Source organism: Euprymna scolopes, chromosome 25 (assembly GCF_053919585.1).
Source record: "Euprymna scolopes isolate OS-2025 chromosome 25, ASM5391958v1, whole genome shotgun sequence".
NCBI lineage: Eukaryota > Metazoa > Mollusca > Cephalopoda > Sepiida > Sepiolidae > Euprymna > Euprymna scolopes.
The window spans coordinates 14,250,839-14,273,166 of record NC_136506.1 but is presented as its reverse complement, the minus strand read 5'-3'; the positions used below and the strand labels follow the sequence as shown (position 1 = coordinate 14,273,166).

Genomic DNA, 22,328 nt, shown 5'->3' with positions numbered 1-22,328 from the left:
TTGTCCTAAGATAAGATCAGAAAGGAAAACGTTGTCATGGCAGCAGGGAAATGGTCAACCTGATCAATTCAGATCCTCCAGTCCAGACGTTGCTTCCTATGACTTTTGATTATTCCCTAAGCTCAAGGAAACCCTAGAGGCGGTCGTTATGAAACGAGTGAGGAGATGGAAAAGTGTTGTGAGGAGGGTCATTGATATGCTCACACATGAGACCTTCAAGACGTTTTTGGAACAGTATGGCAAGTAAATTGCAGTCGGAGGAGACTAGAATTTCCTGTGTGTACTATCATTAAAAGTGTTCATGCGAAAAAAGTCGAGAAACTTATTGAACTCACCTCGTACTTTTAATTTCGGTAAAATTGTATTCCAGTGTTTGAAGTTTTATAAAAGCTGCAATGTCAATTCTTATTTTTTTTTCTTTGTAAACAGGCCCTGCCCAATATATGAAGGCCTGTTTTGATGTCAATTCCACCTTCCATAATATTTGGCCCGAGGCCAGACAAATCTAATATTACTAACATATGTGTATATATTTATGTGTGTGTATTGTGTGTGGTTTTCTAGGTTTGCGGGCTGCGCTTTTTTTACGTACATGAAGATATTATGGCATTGTTTTGATGAGCCTGAAAGTGTCCAGAATTATTTGAGTGCCCATCTCTGCCATAGTTCCATCTGCAATCTCCTGATGTGAATATTCACAAAATAAATCTGAAGTGTTTCTGACCATCACTTCTTCTTCTTTACGTCTCTGGTTGATGCACACACGTTTGCTCAGTGGAGCAGAAAAGATTATGTCTATTTTAGTTTTAGTCATTTTACCAAAATAAACCATCAAATCTATCCATTATTCCAATAATATTCCTTCATGCTGTTCTTCTGCAATACTAAAAATGGCGGCCGACGTGTTTCAGTTTATTAGTAAAAATATCTCTTCTTCTGTCACTCTCTATCCATGCATGTCAGTCTATTTAATATCTATTTCAATCAGTTCATTTCCGTTGCTTTTTTTTACATGCGAGTCACTCCTTATCAAGGCCGGAAGGCCACTCAAGTATGAGGAATAATTGTAACAGAACGCATATTAGCGCGTATGAAAATATTAGCCGAAAGAGGGAAAGCAAGCGATTGTGTTAGCAGCAGGAGCAGTGTCTGAACGCATATGCAAATTGGTAAATGTGCTCGGGCTTGTGCCTGAAGAAAAAGAAAAATAGGACACCACGCGGTCGGAGGGAAGAAAAAAGTCTACGCAGATTGAGACGGACGCGTAAAGTGAACGGGAGAATGGGCTGGCTGTAGCCAGATTGCGGTCAGAAGAAAGAGAAAATAATGCCCCAGCTGAAATAGACAATGGTAGCGAAAGACTTTGAAGCTGGCGTCGAGACGGGGAGAAAGAAAAACGGTAATAACCCGGTAATAAACGACTTGTGTTAAAAATCATCAGAATGGTACGATGCTTACTGTAAGAAATACAGTATATAACGTTAACGTATGTAAAGGTTTAACGAATACGTTTAATGAAAGAAAAACGGTAATAAACGACTTATGTTAAACAAGAAAGAAAAGACGAGTCGGATTTATTTCGTTTGTTTGTTAGTGCAACGTTACATGATGTCAGGTGGCCGTTGCTACAACAGCGGAATGATAGGTGTAGAAAGAAATCAAATGAAAAGGTGAACAAGAGAAAAGGCTTTCCATCACAAAAATAGCTGATTTTGTGAAAAAAAAAACTTTTATTACAACTTATTTAAATTTCCTTCATTAAAGCAAATAATCTATCTATCTATATACCTATAAAAGTGAACGTGTCTGTCTATCTGTCTGTTTGTGTGGATTTCCCTACGCAATAACTCTGTCAATTTTAAGTCTACATACTCGAAATTTGATATACAGGATACTGAAATTATGGAAAATCTTTGTGATTGGTTTTCGGACAGAAATTTGGCTGGTAAGGGATTAAAGTTCAACGATTTGACTTTTGAGAACTCTACCAAAGTCCTCCGACAATTTGAGGTCTAAACACTTCAAATTTTAGATATAGATTCCTTAGACATAGATCTAACTTAATAACTTGATTTGAGTCCAAAATAATAAATGTTAAGGGGTCATACTAGAGGTCAAAGTTTAAAAAATTTACCTCTTTTTTTTTGCTCAGCATACACCTCCAAACACCCGGGCAACGCCGAGCACCCATGCTAGTAATCTATGTATCTATAAAGGTGAAAATTTATGTGTGTGTGTGTGTGCACATTTCCCTATCAAATAACTCTATAAATTTTCGGTCTAGAGACTCGAGATTTGACATAAGCAGTATTGAGATTTTGGGAAAATCTTTTTAATCTGTTTTCGGCCAGAAATTTGGCTGTTAAGGGGTCAAAGTTCAACTATTTGACCTTTGAAAACTCTACCAAACTTCTCCGCCAATTTTGGGTCTAAACACTTAAAATTTTAAATGTAGGTTACTTGGACATGTTTTCCTTTACCTTCCCCTGCCAAATGACTTTATTATCTCAACTGTTCTACACCTACTAACCCAGGAAGTTTTTCCATTCTTTCAGCGTGACCAAACAAACGAAATTTTCTTGTTTCACAAACATTTCTCTCTACTGCGCAGATTAAGTCTTCCTCTGAGGTTATCAGATCTAAATTTGTTTTTATAACTCACATGACATTTCCACTTGTGTTATTACTGCATCATTTCTCTCCATGCAACGCATGTCCTCAATTCTCACTTCTTACATTATCACTGTTAGGGTATGGTATCCAGGCTTCTTCCCCATACTTATATGTGGTATCCAGCATCTGGAGAATGTTCAAAGACTGGCTATTCGAACGGTGAAGGGTCTGCTGGATCTGCTTTATAAAAGCTGACTCTGGGACTAGATTACGTGGTGTTTTGATTTTGGTCTACAAGCTCATCGATGGATATAATGGTATATCTCAAGACTTCACTCTTGCATGAGAAAGAGGTCTACAAAAAAATTTATTTCATGGCCGATTCGGATTAAACTGAAGGTAGGCCACTTTCTTAATCAGAAACGCTTGACTTTGAAATAAACTTCAAGGGGGGTAATAAGTGAACTAACAATGCAACAATTCAAGGTGAATTCAAACAAGTCCTGGGCTACTATGAGGTGCTTTCAATATGTTTCTAGACTTTTATTGTATGAGCACTTATACTGATGGTCCACATATGGAACGTGAGTCCCCTTTGATGTAATCTTCTCTGGCTGCAATTTACTTGTACTGTTCCAACAACTTCTGGAATGCCCCATAAAAGTCCTCTTGTGTGAACGCGTCAATGACCCTCCTCGCAGTCTCATCTCCTCAATTGTCTCATAACGACAGCCTTTAAGGTTTTCCTTGAGCTTAGGGAATAACCAAAAGTCACAGGGAGCAAAGTCTTAATATAGAGAGGCTATAACAAGGATGGAGTTGTAAGTCTTACTATAGGGAGGGGGAGGGTCTGTAACAAGGATGGAGTTGTAGATTGATGTATTCACACAATTTTTTTGTATCTTTAGTTCCTCACAAATAATTGTGTGTACAGTTCCCTCACTAACATCAAGCTGTGTACTTATTTTCTCTGTAGCCACATGACGGTCCTTACCCATGAAATTCTATATTTGGCCAATCAACTCTGGTGTTTTGATTTCCTTACTCCTCCCACACCTATCATCATCCCTCACTAACTCCCTGCCTTCCTTGTATCTCTTATGCGACTCAAAAACTGGTGCTTGATTCATGCAAAATGACCCAAATGCGGTCTGAAGCATTCTATATGTTTTTGTGGCATTTTTTCCAAGTTTAACACAGAATTTTATTGCATATTGTTCTTCTAAAGTGTCCTCACATCCAGATTGTATTTTTGAATTTCACCAGCTGTGACAATCAGGCTTAGGTAGAGTGTATTCCAATTCCTGCTAAAGCTGTTCATTTGAACCTGAAATCATAAGAATTGGTCAGTTATCTCATAAGATGGATAGAAATAACATACTGAATTTTCAAGCCTTTATGACAATTTTAGATGTTTGCACAAAAAATGTCTGGAAACTTATTGAAGGCGCCTCGTATGTCTGGTTCTGTGTAAATTTCTACCGTTATTTCCTGACATGGCAGTTGAATCATAATCATTTTATCTTTGTCAAATAAATTAGTAGTTTCTTCCCCAGAACCGCTAGACTCTGGAATTCCATTCCAGGTCCCTGCTTCCCCAACTGTACTGACATGCAGAAGTTTAAGTGTAACGTGAACCGACATCTTGCTGCCCAAATCCCTACATAGTGCCCCAGCAGTTGCTGCCCCTGATAGTAGCCCCCTACACCAAAGTGGCAATGTGCCTTGTTTGGGGTGAAAATGTAATTAAAAAAAATTAAATTGTATTGAATTATAGTTTGTACACATGCCTGATTGGCACTTAACTTAGTAAAGTCTGTCAGTGTCATATGAAAATGAAACAGGGTCAGTGAGGGTTAAGGAGACTGGCCAGATTTCCGTTCAAATTTGTCTATAATTTCTCAAATTTAAATGAAAACGTGAGGGCAAATGACTAGGATACATCATTGAGATTATACGAGGGATGTTCCAAAAGTAGAGTCCCTTTTTATCCGTCCGAATGAATCAGAGAGGATTACAAATTGAATTGTTATAATGACTGATCTTATGCATTCATGACCTGAAAGATTCATTTTGCTGTTGCAGATGTTGACGGTGTGAGACTCTAAGAAATCACAGACGTGGGTTAAAAGCAGAGATGCATCATTGAATTCCCGACAAAAAATGCATTGAGAATGCTTGTGACTATGTAGAAAAATAAATTCTGCTTCACAAAAGGTCGCTCGTTTTAATGATACAACACCCGTCTTTGTAGCTCTTGAACTTTTTTTAAGTTAATAAAAATAGGAGACTTTATTTTCAGAACAACCCTTGTACGACAAAGCATACTTCAGACGCACAGGCACAGCCATTGTTCATCGCTGGCAAAAGTGCATTGAAGAATGGTGGTGACTATGTAGAAAAATAATTGTTGGAGCACAAAACGTCGCTGGTTTTACTGATAGAATTCCTGTCTTCGTAGCTCTTCAACTCTTTTAGTTAAAAAAATAGGAGACTTTACTTGTGGAACTACCCTCGAATATAAATTGCATTGACCCTGCTATTTTAATATCGTTTGAGTGTACTAGTGTTTGGAAGAGTTAGAGAAAACTTATTGGTTATTAGAGTCTTCTTTAACAGCAAACAACAACAAAAAAACGTCTAATTTTCATAAATAAATTCTTGCCCGCTAATGTATTTACATTTCATTCAATAATGAAACTAATTTCTCGATCTTGAAAATAATTGGTCAGGCAAGCGCAACTGATTAAATTATCAACCAATCAAATAGTATTTGCAAATAGGGCTTAGCTGTCTCTCCACAATTTTCCAATTTTTTTTTTTTTAAGTATTTCATTTGCAATATTAATAGAATGTCCTTGCCTTGCTCGAAGACTTTCATCGTATGAAAAAAATAATTATTATCCTTTAAATTAGTTCTTTTACAAGTCTTAGAGAAAACGGAGCTCAAACCAACGTCTGCAGATAGTAAACATTTGCAGACTTTCTTTCATATGTTGCGTTTGGTCTTCATCTCAATCATTCAATCGATTTATGCACTTAAACGGCTCTTATATTCCATCCAAATTCGCAGTTTTTCTTATAACAAATCCCATTATTAAACACCTGTAATATATATATATATATATATATATATATATATATATATATATATATATATATATATATATATGTGTGTGTGTGTGTGTGTATATTACTGTGGGGTCCCAATTTTGAATCTCGCTAGATTAAGCCACTCTCATGAGTCGTAGACGACGAACCACGTGTCAGTGGATAACTATATTTTAAAAAAACAATATATATACCACTCCCCATTTGGGGATACCAAATTGGTTAAAGCGAAAATTATTCCCAACTCGCATTTAGGTAAAAATGCACTTCTGTAAATAATTGAATTCATTCAAAAACCTATCGCAAAAACAAAAACAAATATATATATATTATATATATATATATATATATATATATATATATATATATATGATTACTGCATTCAATCATAAATTAATACATGAAGATATAATTTCATGCGTAAATTTTTCAGTATTTACTTCAACAGTGCTCAATACATAGGTAGAGCTAGGTAGTAAGTTATGAAAATATATATGGCAATTCAATTAAGCTACACAGAATATTCCGAGTTTCACTCTCGTGACAAATTCTCACGAGAATGAAACGCAAAATATTCTGTGTAGCTTAACTGCCATATATATTTTCATAACTTACTATATATATATATATATATATATATATATATATATATATATATGAAAGTTTCATTGAAGAGTATTGATAATTCCTGTTTGTTTCTCTTGCAATCCGTTTTTTTTCTTTTAGTATTTGAACGTTCTCATAGTCTTTCATTAAACTCACTATAACACATTTTTTTATTTTTTTCATCACTCGCCTGACGACGACTTATGGAAGTCAAAAACGTTCGCGATTACGGCAAATTTCTTTTCATACTCGAATAGAACGAAAAGAAAAAAAAACAAACAGATTGAAAGAGAAAGAAACAGTAATTATCCCTACTCATCAATGAAACTTGCATTAGAGAAAAAAGGCTGCTCAAATATATATATATATATATATATATATATATATATATATATATATATATATATATATATATATATATATATATATATATATACCAGGCTAAAGGTGTTCAGGGGATAAAACTCATGAATTCAAACAAGGTTATTAAGAGTGCTCAAAAAAAAACAATGAGATATATTTTTTTTTCACTGTTCTTCCAACTGAAACCAAATTCCCTTCTTCCTTCATTCGTTTCTTAGTTTTTAATTTATCATTCTGACGTTTCCTCTTAGAGGGTCAGACGATAAGGCCTTAAGGAAATTTTAATAATTTCACCTGCCCGTTTCTTGTTTTTTGGTATTTAAATTAAATTATGTTTCCTCTGATATATATATATATATATATATATATATATATATATATATATATATATATATATATATGCATTTTTATAAAAAATAAAATACTGAAACAGTAATGAGGAACTACTATCGGGGACATAAGTTGCAGTGATACTATGAAGGGAGGGGAGATGAGCAGCAAGATGTCTGTTCACATCACACTTGAACTTCTGCATGTCAGTACAGTTAAAAAAGCAGAATCCTGGAAGGGAGTTCCAAAGTCTAGCAGTTCTGGGGAAGAAACTATCAGAGTAGAAGGCTTTCTTACATTTACGAATCTCTACTGTGTAGGGGTGGGATTTAGATACTTGTCAAGTTTGTCGGGGTATTCACGTCGAGCGGATACAAGTGCATGTAGTTCGTCAGAGCATTCGCCATTAAATACTTGTAGAACATCAAACGGATGCAACATTTTGTCGATGGGACAGAGGCTGAAGCCTTGATGACAATTCAGAACCTATCAGGTTGGCGACTCTCTTTTGAACCCTGTCCAAGAATGAGAGACAAGTAGCAGATGCACCAGCCCAAAATGTGACAACAGTACTCCATATATGGGCGAATGGTAAACTTATAGAGGTACAGGATACTTTCAGGTGTAAGTAGTTTTCGGTAGAGAGAGTCCACCTTTTTCGGAGCAGCCTTGGCAATGCTCTCAATGTATCTATTCCAGTTCATGTTCCCTGTAAAATTTAGGCCGCGGAGTTTAATGGAAGTACTTTTGGGTAATGTGTTCTTGGCCATTGTTATTGGTGGTAGAGAAGGTTTCTTGTAATTATTGAAGAAAACAAGCTTAGTCTTGGCAGCATTGAATTTTGTCCCCATTCCACTACAGATTTGAGGTCATCATCTAGTGTTTCTGCCATTTCCTTAGATATGTATTCACTTGTTTTCCCTTTGTGCCTGTTATAGAGTGTCGTGTCATCAGCAAATATACCCATTTCCGAAACAATTTTATCAGGAAGGTCATTTATGAATATCAGAAATAATAAAGGTTCAAGTATAGACCTCTGAAGTACTCCCGCATTTATATCATATTGTTTAGATGTACGACGATTGAGGACAACCTGAATTTTTCTCTTACTTAAGAAAGATTTAATTACATTATGTATTCTTCCAGTTATATCATATGATCTAATTTTCCTTTGAAGACCATAGTGCCATACCTTGTCAAAAACCTTAAATATATCGCAGGCTACCACTCTACCCTCTCCTGTTTTGTCTAGTGAATGGTATATATGTTCAGAGATTACAGTTAGGATATCTGCTGTGGAACAGCGTTGCCTAAATCCATCTTGTTTGTTGGTTAGGAGTTTAGCAGCTTTAAGGTAATGAACTAGAGATTTGTTAATTAAGGACTCAAATATTTTGGTGAAAAGTGTGAGAAGGCTAATGGTGTGATAATTTAATGGGTCAGTTCTGTCGCCAGAATTCTTGAAAACTGGTACCGTAGAAGCAGTTTTCCAGCAGTCAGGAAAGCAATATTTGTTAAGGTATTTGTTGAAAATTTTGGAGAGTACTGGAGCAACCTCAATGGATCAGTTTTTTAATAGCACAGCCGGGATGAAATCGGGTCCACATGCTTTTGAGGTGTCTAGTTGTTTTTTTTTTATGATACCATGTACCTAAGAAGGGGTGATTTTGAAATCATCCAGTGTTGCGTATATATATGGGGGGAGTTAAAATAATAAGAAAACGACATTATAAAAATATATACTAATGCATAAAGGTTTATTCGTATATTCAATAAGGATATCACATCAATTAGATGTGTAGTATAAGTAATACTCTTTATAACCTGGTATACTTCTCATCAGAGGAGGAGGGAAGATGCTAGGCAACAGAAGAGAGAGTCGACGTCTAGCTATAGTTACATTAGGAGCGAAATAATTGAGCAGTGAGAGGAAAATGGTAAAATATTGAAACTGTTTAGGGAGGGAATTAAAGACATAAGCGATCTCTGTGATGTAGGAGGAATATAGCCTTTATCATAAAATGAAGGTAGGTGTATTCCACGTATGCTATGGTGGTTTCAATATATGTGTGACTATGAGCATCTATACTCTCGCGAACAATATAAAAGTGATTGAAATCATATGTATTTATGGGTTATGTCTATGGAAGGGGTTTACTTGAGGTAGGGGACTTATGCTAGGTCCGTATATATTAATGAATAAACGAATAAAATCCATATACTTTATTATATATTTTAATTAATAATTAATTATTCTCTCTCTCATATATATATATATATATATATATATATATATATATATATATATATATATATATATATACTAGCAGGCGACCCGGCGTTGCCCGGTCGTAAAATATGAATAAATATTATATTTTAATTAATACAGAAACTGAGGTATGTGCATGCAAGTATTATGTGTGTGTTTTTTTTAATTGTTAAGTCCTCGAGTTGAGATCGAAACCAATACATAAAAACAGTGAGTCAAGTACGATAACCATTAGACCAGCGTGACACGATCTTTAAAATGTATTGTCAAACTACTTATTCTTAACATGAATAATCTGTAATGTGAACTATTCACGCAGGCGCATTCATGAACCAGTTAACAAACAGATAATAACCAATGAATCCAACGTACCAATTTTTCAATTTTGACTTCTTAGCAGTTCCTTTTTTTTCCGGATGAAAACGGATTAAAAAGTTTTCCAAATGCGTGAATATTCTCTTTACAAAATTTCAAGTCTAGATCAAAAATTCATTGAGTATATAGGTTGAGAATATATAGGTTGAGAAGTATCCTCACACACACAAACTCGCACATTTTATATATATATATATATATATATATATATATATATATATATATGATTAGATCCAATTTTTGAAGTTGGCAGGCCAACAATCAAATTTTGTGCTCCAATGCGAATAATAATTCGCCATATTTGCAACTATGTTCGACTAGAAGGAGTCGTCGCCAGGCATGTGCAGAGGTTACAAATTAAAACTAGTGAAATTATTACCACACCGAAGCCTTATTCACCCCAGCCCATACACCCATCCTCCACCAAGCTCAGTACAAGAGAGTCTATTAAAATATTTGTAAGACGTTCTCAGTCAGCTTTTATAACAAATTCACCATTTTCAATTCCTGACGACGACTAATGTGAGTCGAAAACGTTTGTAAACATGATGAGTTCTTACATTTACCATCAGCTAAGAAACACTGATGAGGCTGAAATAACTTGTAGCTTGTCTCAGACATCTATCGCTGAACACTTGTAGGGTCCAAACACGTTGTGTCAAATTTTCGCTGTGACCCCAGGGATAAAAATATTACTCTTTTTATAACACAGCGAATTCTCGCTTTTTTTCTCATAACCCCACATAATAGCTATTTTAAATAATTATATTGTCAATGGTCAATGTATATATATATATATATATATATATATATATATATATATATATATATATATATATATATATATATATATATGTATGGGTAGAGGACGAATTATTTTTCTTTTTGATTTTCTTATTTTATATTTTATTTAGTTTGTGTATTTATTGTTAGTTATTGAATACAGTTAGTATATTTGTCCCGATATTAAATGGGGATCCAGTTAATAACCGAACAACAATATCAGGGCGCCATAATATACAACATGCCAGCCGAAATAAAAAAGACTCCTCGGTGAATTGAAAAGTTATTCAACAAAATCAGGGGAAAAAAGAACTGTCGTGTTCAATCAGACGTGCTTATATATATATTATTTTTAAAATGTAATTATCCAACATATATATATATATATATATATATATATATATATATATATATATATATATAGTGTGTGTGTGGGTGGGTATCATTAGTTAACATTAAAAAAAAAACAGAAAATGTATTTAATTCACGCTCATGATATTTTATTTATATTTTTATAAAGTACGTCTTACACATGTTTTGTTGAATAGCAGTAGCCCACCAAAGAACTCATTAGAGGCACAGGTACATTCCTCAAACAACAGTTGATATTTTTCTTGTAAGGAAAAAGGGTTTGATAAGAAAAATTGTGGATAAAAGAATATGGAGACATTTAAAATATTGCAGAATCATAATAAAAATTGTTAATTACTGCAGTGTTTATAGGCACCTATATATATATATATATATATATATATATATATATATATATATATATATATATATATATATATATATATAATGTTAAATATCCACGTATTCTTCTAGAATAGTAGTTTCAAGGTTATGAGGGTTTTTGAATCATAAAAACGATGTTGTTATTTTTTTTATATTTAATATTTTATTTTTTTAAATTTCAAGTGGTCATCCGCTCTTGATCACAGAAAAGTAGCGAAATAAAAATGAGGGGCGTTAAAAGAAAAACAGGAAATTTGCATTTTGGGCTATGTCTATTCTGTGCAACATGTTTGAGTTAACGTGATTTTTTTTACCATTTGTGGAAGAAAAATATTGCACTTAATTTTTTTTTCTTTAAATTTCCAATGTATTAGCGTTCATTTCAATCAACATTAAACAAGACGTAATTGATTTAAATATGTAGAATAAACGTTTAAAAATTGTAACAACATGTTTGCGTTGTGTTCATTCTTTGCAACAATTTATTGAGATTGTCGGACTGACTTCCTCATCTTGGTTCTTATCGTCACAACGTTTCGGCCGTTTTGCCCTTCGGCCTTCATCAGGTGTTTTGTATCGAACTGGGGAACCGTTTGTTAGGAGTCTTGAACCCAACCCTTTATTATAATAATAATAGAGGCCTGGGTTCGAGACTCCTAAAAAACGGTTCCCCAGTTCGATACAAAACACCTGATGAAGGCCGGAGGGCAAAACGGCCGAAACATTGTGACTATAACAACCAAGATGAGGAAGTCAGTCCGACAATCTCAATAAATGAAAACACCTCATCTCAAAAATACAGACAATTACTTTGCAACAATGTTCGAAAGAGTTAATGTGAAATAGTTTTACCGTTTGTGGAAGAAAAATATTGCACTTTTTATGTATAATAAATGTTCAGAAACTGAAACAACATGTATATAAGAAACACAGTAAATACAAAATTAGCAATGCTTATTACCAGTTCCATTAAAAGATCCGAATAACTTAGTCATCACCAAAATCTTTCTCAACTTTTATGAATTAAGTAAACCTTAATCTTTCACTTTAATTATATTCTTTTACGTTTCACAAGAATTGTATTTCACACGTGGGATGTTAAAAAGAGGGAAAATGCAGAATAAATTTTTTTCTTTCAAATTATGTAAAGCTGACCATGTTTTTACCTCTGGTTTTTGGATAGTTGCTTTCATAAGTTAAGCAGTTCTCCTTTGCTGAAAGAGACACGATGTGGAAAAAACAAAAGAAACAGATTGCATTAACATTTAAAACATGAATAAATTCAATATATTTTTTGTTTCATAGGATTGACGTTCTTATTTCATATTTTACTGCACGTATGGAAGCGGTAACTCCCCTTTGTCGTTTTATTTTTATTTTTTTTTTTTCAGATTATAATCGAATGCTCACTAATCTACTAGATCATAAAAAAAATACAAAAAATTCAGTATTCAACATTTATTAAAGGGTGCTCCGTTTTTAATAGAACGTTTTAGTAAATCCATCTTCCATTTTGGAAACATCGACTTTTTTTCGGCCAAATGTCACGAATTTAGCCTTTTTAAGCCTTTTTTGAAAGCCAAAATGCTTTAAAAAGGTTAAATTCGCGAAAATTTAGCCGGAAAAAAGTCGATGCTTCCAAAATGGGGGATCGATTTACTAGAATGTTGTATTAGAAAGGGAGCACCCCTTTAAAAATGTTGAATATTGAATTGTTTAGTATTATTTTTGATTCATCGAACTACTGTTCTCATCTTGAATGTGATTTTCACAACGTTTCGGCCGATGTAAACTCCGACCTTCTTCAGGTGTATCTTGTCAAACTCGAGAATGTTTCTGTCGAACTCCTAGTCGGTTGAATCCAAATAATATGAATAACCAATCCTCATCTAAAAAAATCAGAAACGCCATTGAATTGTTTGTATTTTTTTAAAATGATCTGGTAGATTAGTGACCATTCGATAATAATCCGGTGAAAAAAACTTTTTTTTTAATTACAGACGGGGGGGGGTACCGCTTTGTTACGTGCGCCCATATTTGTTTTAAGACAGGCCGTGTCCGTTCATATAGTTAACATTCAATTACATCAGTCATTTGAAGATTATTTTTTTTGTTTTATTAATTTGATATCAGATGAAAACAATAAACTTTTAATGGAAAAAAGTAACAATTTTGTGACGAGAAATGTTCAAGAAATTAATCACGGTCATAATTACTCTATCATTTAAAGAAACGTATAATTAACCCTCAAGTTTATCTTCACGGAAAGAATCTTTATCGAAATTGTCTCTGACAAAAAGAAACAATCATGCACTCAGTGTTTTCAAACAGTAATTTATCATTAAAATCATTAAAAATCTGGAATGGTTTTCCGAAATAGTTATTTATCAAAAAAAAATTATCTCAAGCAAAATCATTTATTTAAAAATCCTGAAATAAAAAATACACATTTTATATTAAAAAAAAAAAACAATTCGAGTGATTTGATTACTAATTTGGTTCTAATGCAGAGATTGACCATCTGCTCCGTGGATATTGCATCAGCATATTCCGGCAACTTATATAAACTGCTGGATATACCGAGCGCTGATCAAATTTTAAAACGCTCGAAAAAAACACAAAAAAAACAAAACACCACCATGATAAAAAAATAACTCATTTTTCGTATAGTAATTTCAATGACGAAAATTGAAATATTAAAAAAAAATCGATCTATTGAAAGTTTTATAAATAAATATATATCTTTTTGTAAAATAATGTGTAGCAACAAATGAAAACATTTTTTTTGCCATATTCCGGTGGTTTACGTAATTTGCCGGATTATGCCGATGCTACATCAATGAAAAGCCGGTCATTCTCTGTATAGTACCAAAAATTTTAAATGACAAATTCTTTCACCTATTGTAAACTTTATACATATAGATACAATGTTATTTAAGAAATGTATTTGATTGAATAACATACATGCTATGACTGACTTCGTCTGCACTGACAATTAAAATACCAAGACTAACACACAGAATGTGGGAAGGATAGGTGTCGTCTGCTAATGCTCTCATCTTTTTATTATTATTATTATTATTATTATTATTATTATTATTATTATTTCAGATGTATAGATCGTTTCTCGTATTTTGTCCTTTAGTTATCAGATTCCATAAGCGATGTTTTTGACAAAGGAGGGAAATTTTTTGACAAAGGAGGGAAATTCCTGTTTCATCTTAAACTTATTGTTGGTTAGTTTATGAATTTGAAATAGTATATATATATATATATATATATATATATATATATATATATATATATATATATTGTTAATTTTGTTTTATGTTTGGGCCGATTCCCATTGAAAAAATATTTAGTAGGAATATTTTCAGGCATTTTTCAGGCAATTGCTGATCTAATTTTGGATTTTGAAAACAATAAATTAATAATTCCGTTTACAGGGAGTATCCATTGTCTGAAAGGATGAAAAATATTTGGTAGAAGTTTTGTCCTCTTTGGAACGGTATTGTTTTTTAATTATTCAGTCAGGGAAAATACTCAAGTAAAATTGATAAAGGTACAAAAAAAAGGTTATTAATTAATAAGAACTAATTCAGAACCTGCCTGAATAACAAATATGAAATGGTGAACCCTTAAAGCGTTTATATCAAATTTTCACTACTAACGATTATTATGATATTGTCCCATTGACTACCGTACACTCATTAACCCTTATCCTAGAGTGCCCCCCCGGGGCTTTTATAAGTGGTGACTCCTTTATAAAAAATGTAATGTGAACAAATATCTCGCTGTACAAATTCCTACTTAGAATGCCATTATTAATTCGCCTCCTAATTCTCAATAACACCTTACATCTCCATAGCAATATACATTGTTTGGGATAAATATAAGTAAAAACAAAATAAAAAAGAGTCCTATAACGCATGTTTTCTAATTCAACACTTGCCATAAAACGTCCCCATAGGTTATAAAACTTTGTTCATTCCATTCATTTTCAATCTCCTCATAATATTCTTCATCGCTCAACTGACAATTTATCAATCTCATTAAATCTCATATTCAAGGCTTCAGACGAACAAAACTAGCATCCTTCCGCCTACGTTGGTAGAATAAGGCAATCAAAGACAGTAAAAATGAGGCTCTTCTGGCACTGAAAGGAAACCTCCTAGCAGGCTCTAAACTCTCCCGAAAATAGCAAAGATTATCAAAACATGGGACAACATGCACAAGTAGCACCATGCACAGTGCCGACCTGCAGACTATCAAACATATTTTTACAGAATGTCTCCTAATCAAGGCATGCTCCGAGGCGGATCTGAGAAATGCCTTAGACTCTGCTCTCTGATGGACCTCAAGATGAAGTGAAGCGCTCTGATGCTGATCCTCGAGTGGTTTCTGTTTTAATAAGCATTTTTTTTTATAGGAGTCACCACTTATCAAGGCCCGGAGGCCACTCGAGGATACGGGTTAATGGGTATACATAAGTAGTGGAAATTTTAAAAATTGGATTACTTGGGGTGGGGGGGGGTCATCAAGAATTTGTTTACGTTGGACTTGAAGACAATCATATCGTAGTCAGTTGGAAAGCAGGCAAACGGAAAAGAGTTCCACAGGCGTGCAGTTCCAACAAAGAAGCTTTCTTCATGGAATCTACGTTTAGGTTTAGGCACGGATAAAGAGTAGGGGAAATTATTGATCGTGATTTTGCTCGCAACATCTCTTCTGTGGAGAAAGAGGTTGCACGGAAGAGAAAAGGGAATCCCCCACTAGGTTACGAAGACTATTTTGAACTCTGTCAAGCCAGGATAAGCTGCTTCTAGCAGTTCCTGACCAGATGTGGCAACAGTACTCCATCATTGGCCGTACCTGGCTTTTATATAGGTAGAGAATTGCATCAGGAGTGAGATATGTGCAAACTTACGTCACGGTAAGGAAAAAGGAAAAGATTATGAAAAGGAGAGAGATCACATTAGAGTGTGGGTGACGTAATGAGAAGTCACGCGTGACGCGAGAATGAGGTAATAAATAAAAGAGAAGACGCGATATTACTTGTCCTATGTGCCTTGCGACATACTCTGTTACCACGTGTTGGATACTGTGCATTAACGTGGGTGACGTTACGTGACAAAGCTTCTTCTAATAAAAGAAACGAAATGTTTTTTTATGTGTTTCTTGGATGTCATGTTTTTCTGTCTTCTCTAAGTTTCCATTTTATTTTATATACTTAGATACAAATCACAATGATTACTCGAATGCATGTAGTATATTCCTGTGATGCTTAAAAGAAAGACGATGAACGCTTGTGCATGAAAACTTAATTATATATCTTTATTGCTGAATTCTGACAAATGAGCAAAGCGAGGGAGAGATACAAAGGTTTGTAGTGTCCTAACAGGATTATAGATATAGCATAATCCTCGCCAGATCACCGAAGTTAAGCAACGTTGAACCTGGGCAGTACTAAATCGGTGACCATTTCATACTTCCAGATTCTGTATGTACTCTCTGCTTATTCCGGCATTGTTTCCAGTCGTCATGGATATCTACTTGCCACTGGACTCAAACAGTGCCGATTCATGAGAGGTGTGGTTGGAGATTATGCAACCCTTTCCTCCCAATTGCATGCGCAGCTGCCCCTGCAGGGGGTATCCTTTGTCTTTCGAGACTGAACCAAGGCAGCGCATCGTTACAGGAATTAAAAGCAATCAAAATATTGAATACTATTGCTAGTTATGTTCTTTAGATCAGAAATCAAACTATTTAACATAACAGTTTTGGACACCCATACAGCCTCAAACTTTCACGCCCCTTTAGGCATGTTACCTATTAAACACAATGTAGACACGCCTTTACTGGCATGTCGCCTACGCAACTTCCAGTATCAATTCATCTCTTCAACTGAATATTATTTATTAAGAATACCCGTGTATTTCTCTGTTTTATGCAGGTGGGCAGGACTTTTACCTGTCTATCTAAATGGCTTGTTTTGGGGGCTGGGGGAACTATCTGATATTATTTTTCAGCCAGTACAGATGGCATCTATGTCTTGTTATTGTCACTTGGATGTAATTTGCTTTTTACCTCACTCCCCGTGTTCAATAACGTCATCTTGCCGACAGACAATACAGCATGCAGACTTTCGGTGATATAGAAAAGTGAATATTGTTGGCTAAAATAAAGAATATAGAAAATTGCAACAAAAATCCCAGTTTTTCTCAATCACTTTTCGGGTGAGGGGGAGAGGGCTAAGAAAATAGAACTTTTTTTGTTGTTGTTGTTGTTGTTGTTGTTGTTGTTGTTGTTTGTAATTACTTTGGGCGTACGTGAGGAGGTAGAGATGAGAGAATGGAGCTTTAAAACTATAATTGAAAGCATCTTTATTTTATTTTAACTATTTCTGCAGAGTTTATGCGAAATTGGAATCCATTTCATGCCGATACAGTAAAGAGAATCCAGGGAGAATTTATATCCGCAGCTTAACGCATTTTGCTTCCAATATAATGACCAAAACAGATAAAATGCTACTGAGTTGTTAAACGGAATTTCAGAGCGAAGCTTCTCATGATTATAGCTTCTTCAGGGACGATTTTAAACACATTTCCGTGCTTATATATATATATATATATATATATATATATATATATATATATATATATATATATATATATATATATATAAAATGTTTTGCATTTACTAGTTGAATTCCTTTGTGTAGCATTACGAAAGGATTGCTTGTTTTTTTTTAAAAGTAATCAAGAATTAAACGTGCAATTACTTTGAGAGGAAACCGACGTACGATTTCTATACCCCATCCCGTGCGTCTGCATTAGCCTTCCTCTCTTATTTAGATCATATCAAAACCAGAACAAATAAGTATAAGGCATTAATCTACATTCATACTCCTTTTTATTTACCGATAGCATATATATGCCAAAAGCATATTTACATATATATATATATATATATTAAGGGATTCCCTTTTGAATTCCATTCTTCCATTTGTTTTCATTTAGTGAGTCGTCGACAATTTGAATGGATTTTTAATAGGCTTTTAAATGATAAAAAGGTCAATCCATGTCAAGAAAACCATGGTACTTCCCTAATATATGTCACACATCGTTTTTAAATAAATAATCTTTATTTTTTAGCTCTCACATTTGCGATCGAGCTCTTTACTAACCCGACTCGCTATATATATATATATATATATATATATATATATATATATATATGTGTGTGTGTGTGTGTGTGTGTGTGTGTGTTATTTGTTTTTGGTTTTTGGGATACGTTTTCGTTTTGTATGAATTTACTTATTTACGAAAGTGCGGGCGAGTTGAGAATAATTTTCCTTTTAACCAATTTGGTACCCCCACATGGGGAGCGGTATATATATATATATATATATATATATATATATATATATATATATATATATATATATATATATATATATATATATATATATATATATATATAATTGTTGTATAGGTTGGTTTCCTAGATGTTGATCCAATGAAACTCACGTGATTATTAATTACAATGGAACAGAGCAGGTTTATAGTTTTTTATTATTGGTTACATATGTGCGTACATGTTTCGGTGGTTCCCTAGTTAAAAAGACCCACCTTATCAGATCAAAGAAGGAAACTTATTAAAACGGGAATCAAACTTCAATTTGTTTTGTATGTAAATAAATATCCGGGTGTTGAGTATATTCTGAAAGAAAAGGGGGAGTGTTTATGAATGTGGACAGTAGATGTTTTTGGAGGGAGGTATTGATTGAACAAGCTTTCTCCAAAGGGGAAAATTTCATGGAAGTATGAAATTCCCAAGTGATTCTCAGTCGCATATATATCCTTGTCAAAGGACATGATAACGTTAGGGTATTGCAACTTATGCAGGTCGGATCGATGTCTTCGAACAGTGCTACATACAGTGCCTGGTTATCCCAAATGGTCACCCATATGGCACTTATCAGGTTTAACGTTGCTTAACTTCGGTGGTCTTACAAGAACTGATGTGTAAACATGATTATTCCGTGTATGTTCTTTTTTACATAGGTATCCCCACTTATCAAGGCCAAGAGGCCACTCGAGGATAAGGGTTAAACAGTGTACAGTAGAAATTGGACAATATTGTAACCGCTAGTAATGGAGATTCGGTAAATTTGTTAACTTATATGGAACGGCTCATCAAAAACTTGTTTACGTTAGACTTGAAGACAACCATATTGTAGTCAGGCGGAAAGCAGGAAAACGGAAGACAATTCCATAGGCGTGCAGTTCTAAGAAAGAAGCTTTGCTCATGGGACCTACGTGTAGGTTTAGGCACAGATAAAGAGTGGAGGAAATTAGTGATAGTGTTTTCTGCTAGACGGGTGTTTCTTGTGAAAGTTTGGCGAGGGTGGATCATAGAATGGAGCTCATCCATGAAAATAACGATAAAGCAGAGAAAAACTCTCAACATCTCTTCTGTGAGATAGAGGTTGCAGGGAAGAGAAAAGGACATCCCCTACAAGGCAACGAAGTCTATTTTGAACTCTATCAAGGCAGGATAGGTCCTTTCTAGCAGCTCCTGCCCAGATGTGACAACAATACTCTATCCTATATATGTATATATAATGATAATATTTTTCAATAGATGTAAAGCATTATTTTTACATCTACAAACACGTGTTTAAAATGTACGTTTGCTTCGCTGTAGGAGATCATAATTACTGCGAGCTGGGAGATTAGAACCCAATCATAAAATCATACTGGACTTTGTAAGCTGGTATCTTTTCTCTATGCTATCGAAAATTAATATTTGAGGGGAATTAAATATCTATAAATGCCAAATCAGCGGACATAAACAGTAATCAGTCAGTGAGTATGCAACGACAAGAAGTCGGAATATTGCATTTGCACTTATATTGACTATATACATACACGCTCATATATATATGTGCATATATATGCATACAAACACATATATATAAATGTTTACATATATATGCATACATATATGCATATATATACATATACAGATACATATATATACATATACACATACATATATGCATATATATACACGTACATATACATATATACACACATACATATACATGCATATATATACATGGGTATATATATCCACATACATATATATGCATATATATACATATATATATGAGAATATATATATCCACATACATATACACATATGCATATACACACACATATATATGCATATATATACATATATATGCATATATACACACATATATATATATATATATATATATATATATATACTCTTTTTTCTTTACATAAGCAGTAGTTTGTTGCTACACAGTCAGGAGCATGTTTCGGAATTCAAAATAAGGGTTGTTGCCTGATGAGGTCTCTAGTTGGTAAATATTGAAAGACCAAAACATGCTCATGACTGTGTAGCAACAAACTACTGCTTATGTAAAGACAAATGTAACCTGCTCTACTCTGTATTGAGCACTCTCGTATGAACCTCGTTATATCTCACTGGTTAATCTACCTTTGGAAAATAGCAACCTCATATATATATATATATTTAGCTCTTATGCGTAGATCATCGTATAACGATTTGATCACTGTCTACCTGACGTAATGAACATTTAAATTAAAATGTTTAAAAATTCAACGCTATCTCACACGGTTAATAGTAGCCGAATGAATACGGCCTCCGCTAATCGAGCCAGAGATGTCTCGTGTCGCGGGGTTCGAATCGTTCGACTGGTAGTAATCGTGACACCCTGCACTGAAGAATCCCGAAAGGATGAAACACTAGTGTCTGTAGGTATTTAATTATTATAGTAAAAAAATAATTATATATATATATATATATATATATATATATATATATATATATATATATATACGCACACACACATTATATATATATATATATATATATTATATACGTATATATGTGTGTAGCACAATTAAAAAGGGAACGACTTGATAGAATATCTATCCGCAGTTGTCATATTTGTTCAGATCTAAAAAAAAAAAAAATGCTGGAAATATTCAGCATTTGACCCTTAATATTCATTGGCTTTTTTCACATGATCAGCTCAACCAGAAAAAAGTATACATTTAATTATTTTAAATTTAATAAAACGTTTCAGATCATGTGTTTATTTACCTAATCTTGATTATGTCTGACCCAAAAGTCCAACACAATGAACATTAAACAAAACAAAAATGTATTGTTATTCAAAGACCGATAATAAGTTGCTCCAAGCAAAACAAAATGAGATAAAATAATCTTGATTAACTCAATTTTGCAAAGATTGAACCAATTAGCTTAAATTAAGAACGCTGATTCAATGAAATCTGGATGATATTTATCTTACATAGAAATCTATCTTGTCAAATTGTAAAAGTAGTCAGACCCAGATAGTACTGATATCTGATTCAGACTAACCTTTTTTTGTTTTTAGTTTTTTCCTTACATGTACTATTGGCACGGGTACATTGTATTTTGCGTTAGTTTCTTTCTAAGAATTCATATCCAGAATGGAGCACTTTTAGAATGGAGACTTTTTTCACTTACTCAAAGAATATTCTTATGCATGAAAAGAAAGTTATAATGAACTAATTATTTTACTTAACATCTGCAAAAAGAATCATTATATAAATAAATATATAATAGATGGGTTTTATAAGTTAACTTATAAATAAATATTATGTTTATTTGTTTGCCTCAAGAAAATATGGCCGATATTCTACGGAAAAAATATTTTCCTAGATCTCTAAGGTTGGAGACGCTAATAACAGTATTATGATCTGAGTACATGATTAGAGGTTTGAATTCTAGAACAGTCAAGCTACGCTGATGAATGGTAGAACTGCAAAACACGTGTATGTAGGTTACTGTTATATATATATATATATATATATATATATATATATATATATAGTAGGTTGGAGCAAAAATAATGTCGTTTTTGACGTTCAACTATGTGTATACAAACAACATTTTTGCACCAACCTTATATATATATATATATATATATATATATATATATATATATATATATATATATATATATGAGAAAACAGTTAATAAAACATGTTAAAAAACACTTTGAAAAAGAGTTAAAAACATTTAATCTGAAAGT

The 22,328-nt window shown here is 33.4% G+C and overlaps 1 protein-coding gene across 19 annotated transcripts in view; it reads right to left on the bottom strand.

The window, feature by feature from the left end:
- Positions 1–22,328, bottom strand: part of LOC145247280 (suppressor of lurcher protein 1-like) — a 1,714,203-nt gene that overhangs the window by 1,212,826 nt on the left and 479,049 nt on the right. For 9 of the 19 annotated variants that reach the window (XM_080108884.1, XM_080108886.1, XM_080108888.1 and 6 more), the window contains exon 3: positions 12,352–12,399. The exons of the other annotated variants lie outside the window; for them this stretch is intronic. In XM_080108884.1, the coding sequence (XP_079965010.1) occupies positions 12,352–12,399 (48 nt within the window). The remainder of the gene's footprint in view (positions 1–12,351; positions 12,400–22,328) is intronic. 19 annotated transcript variants of the gene reach the window in all.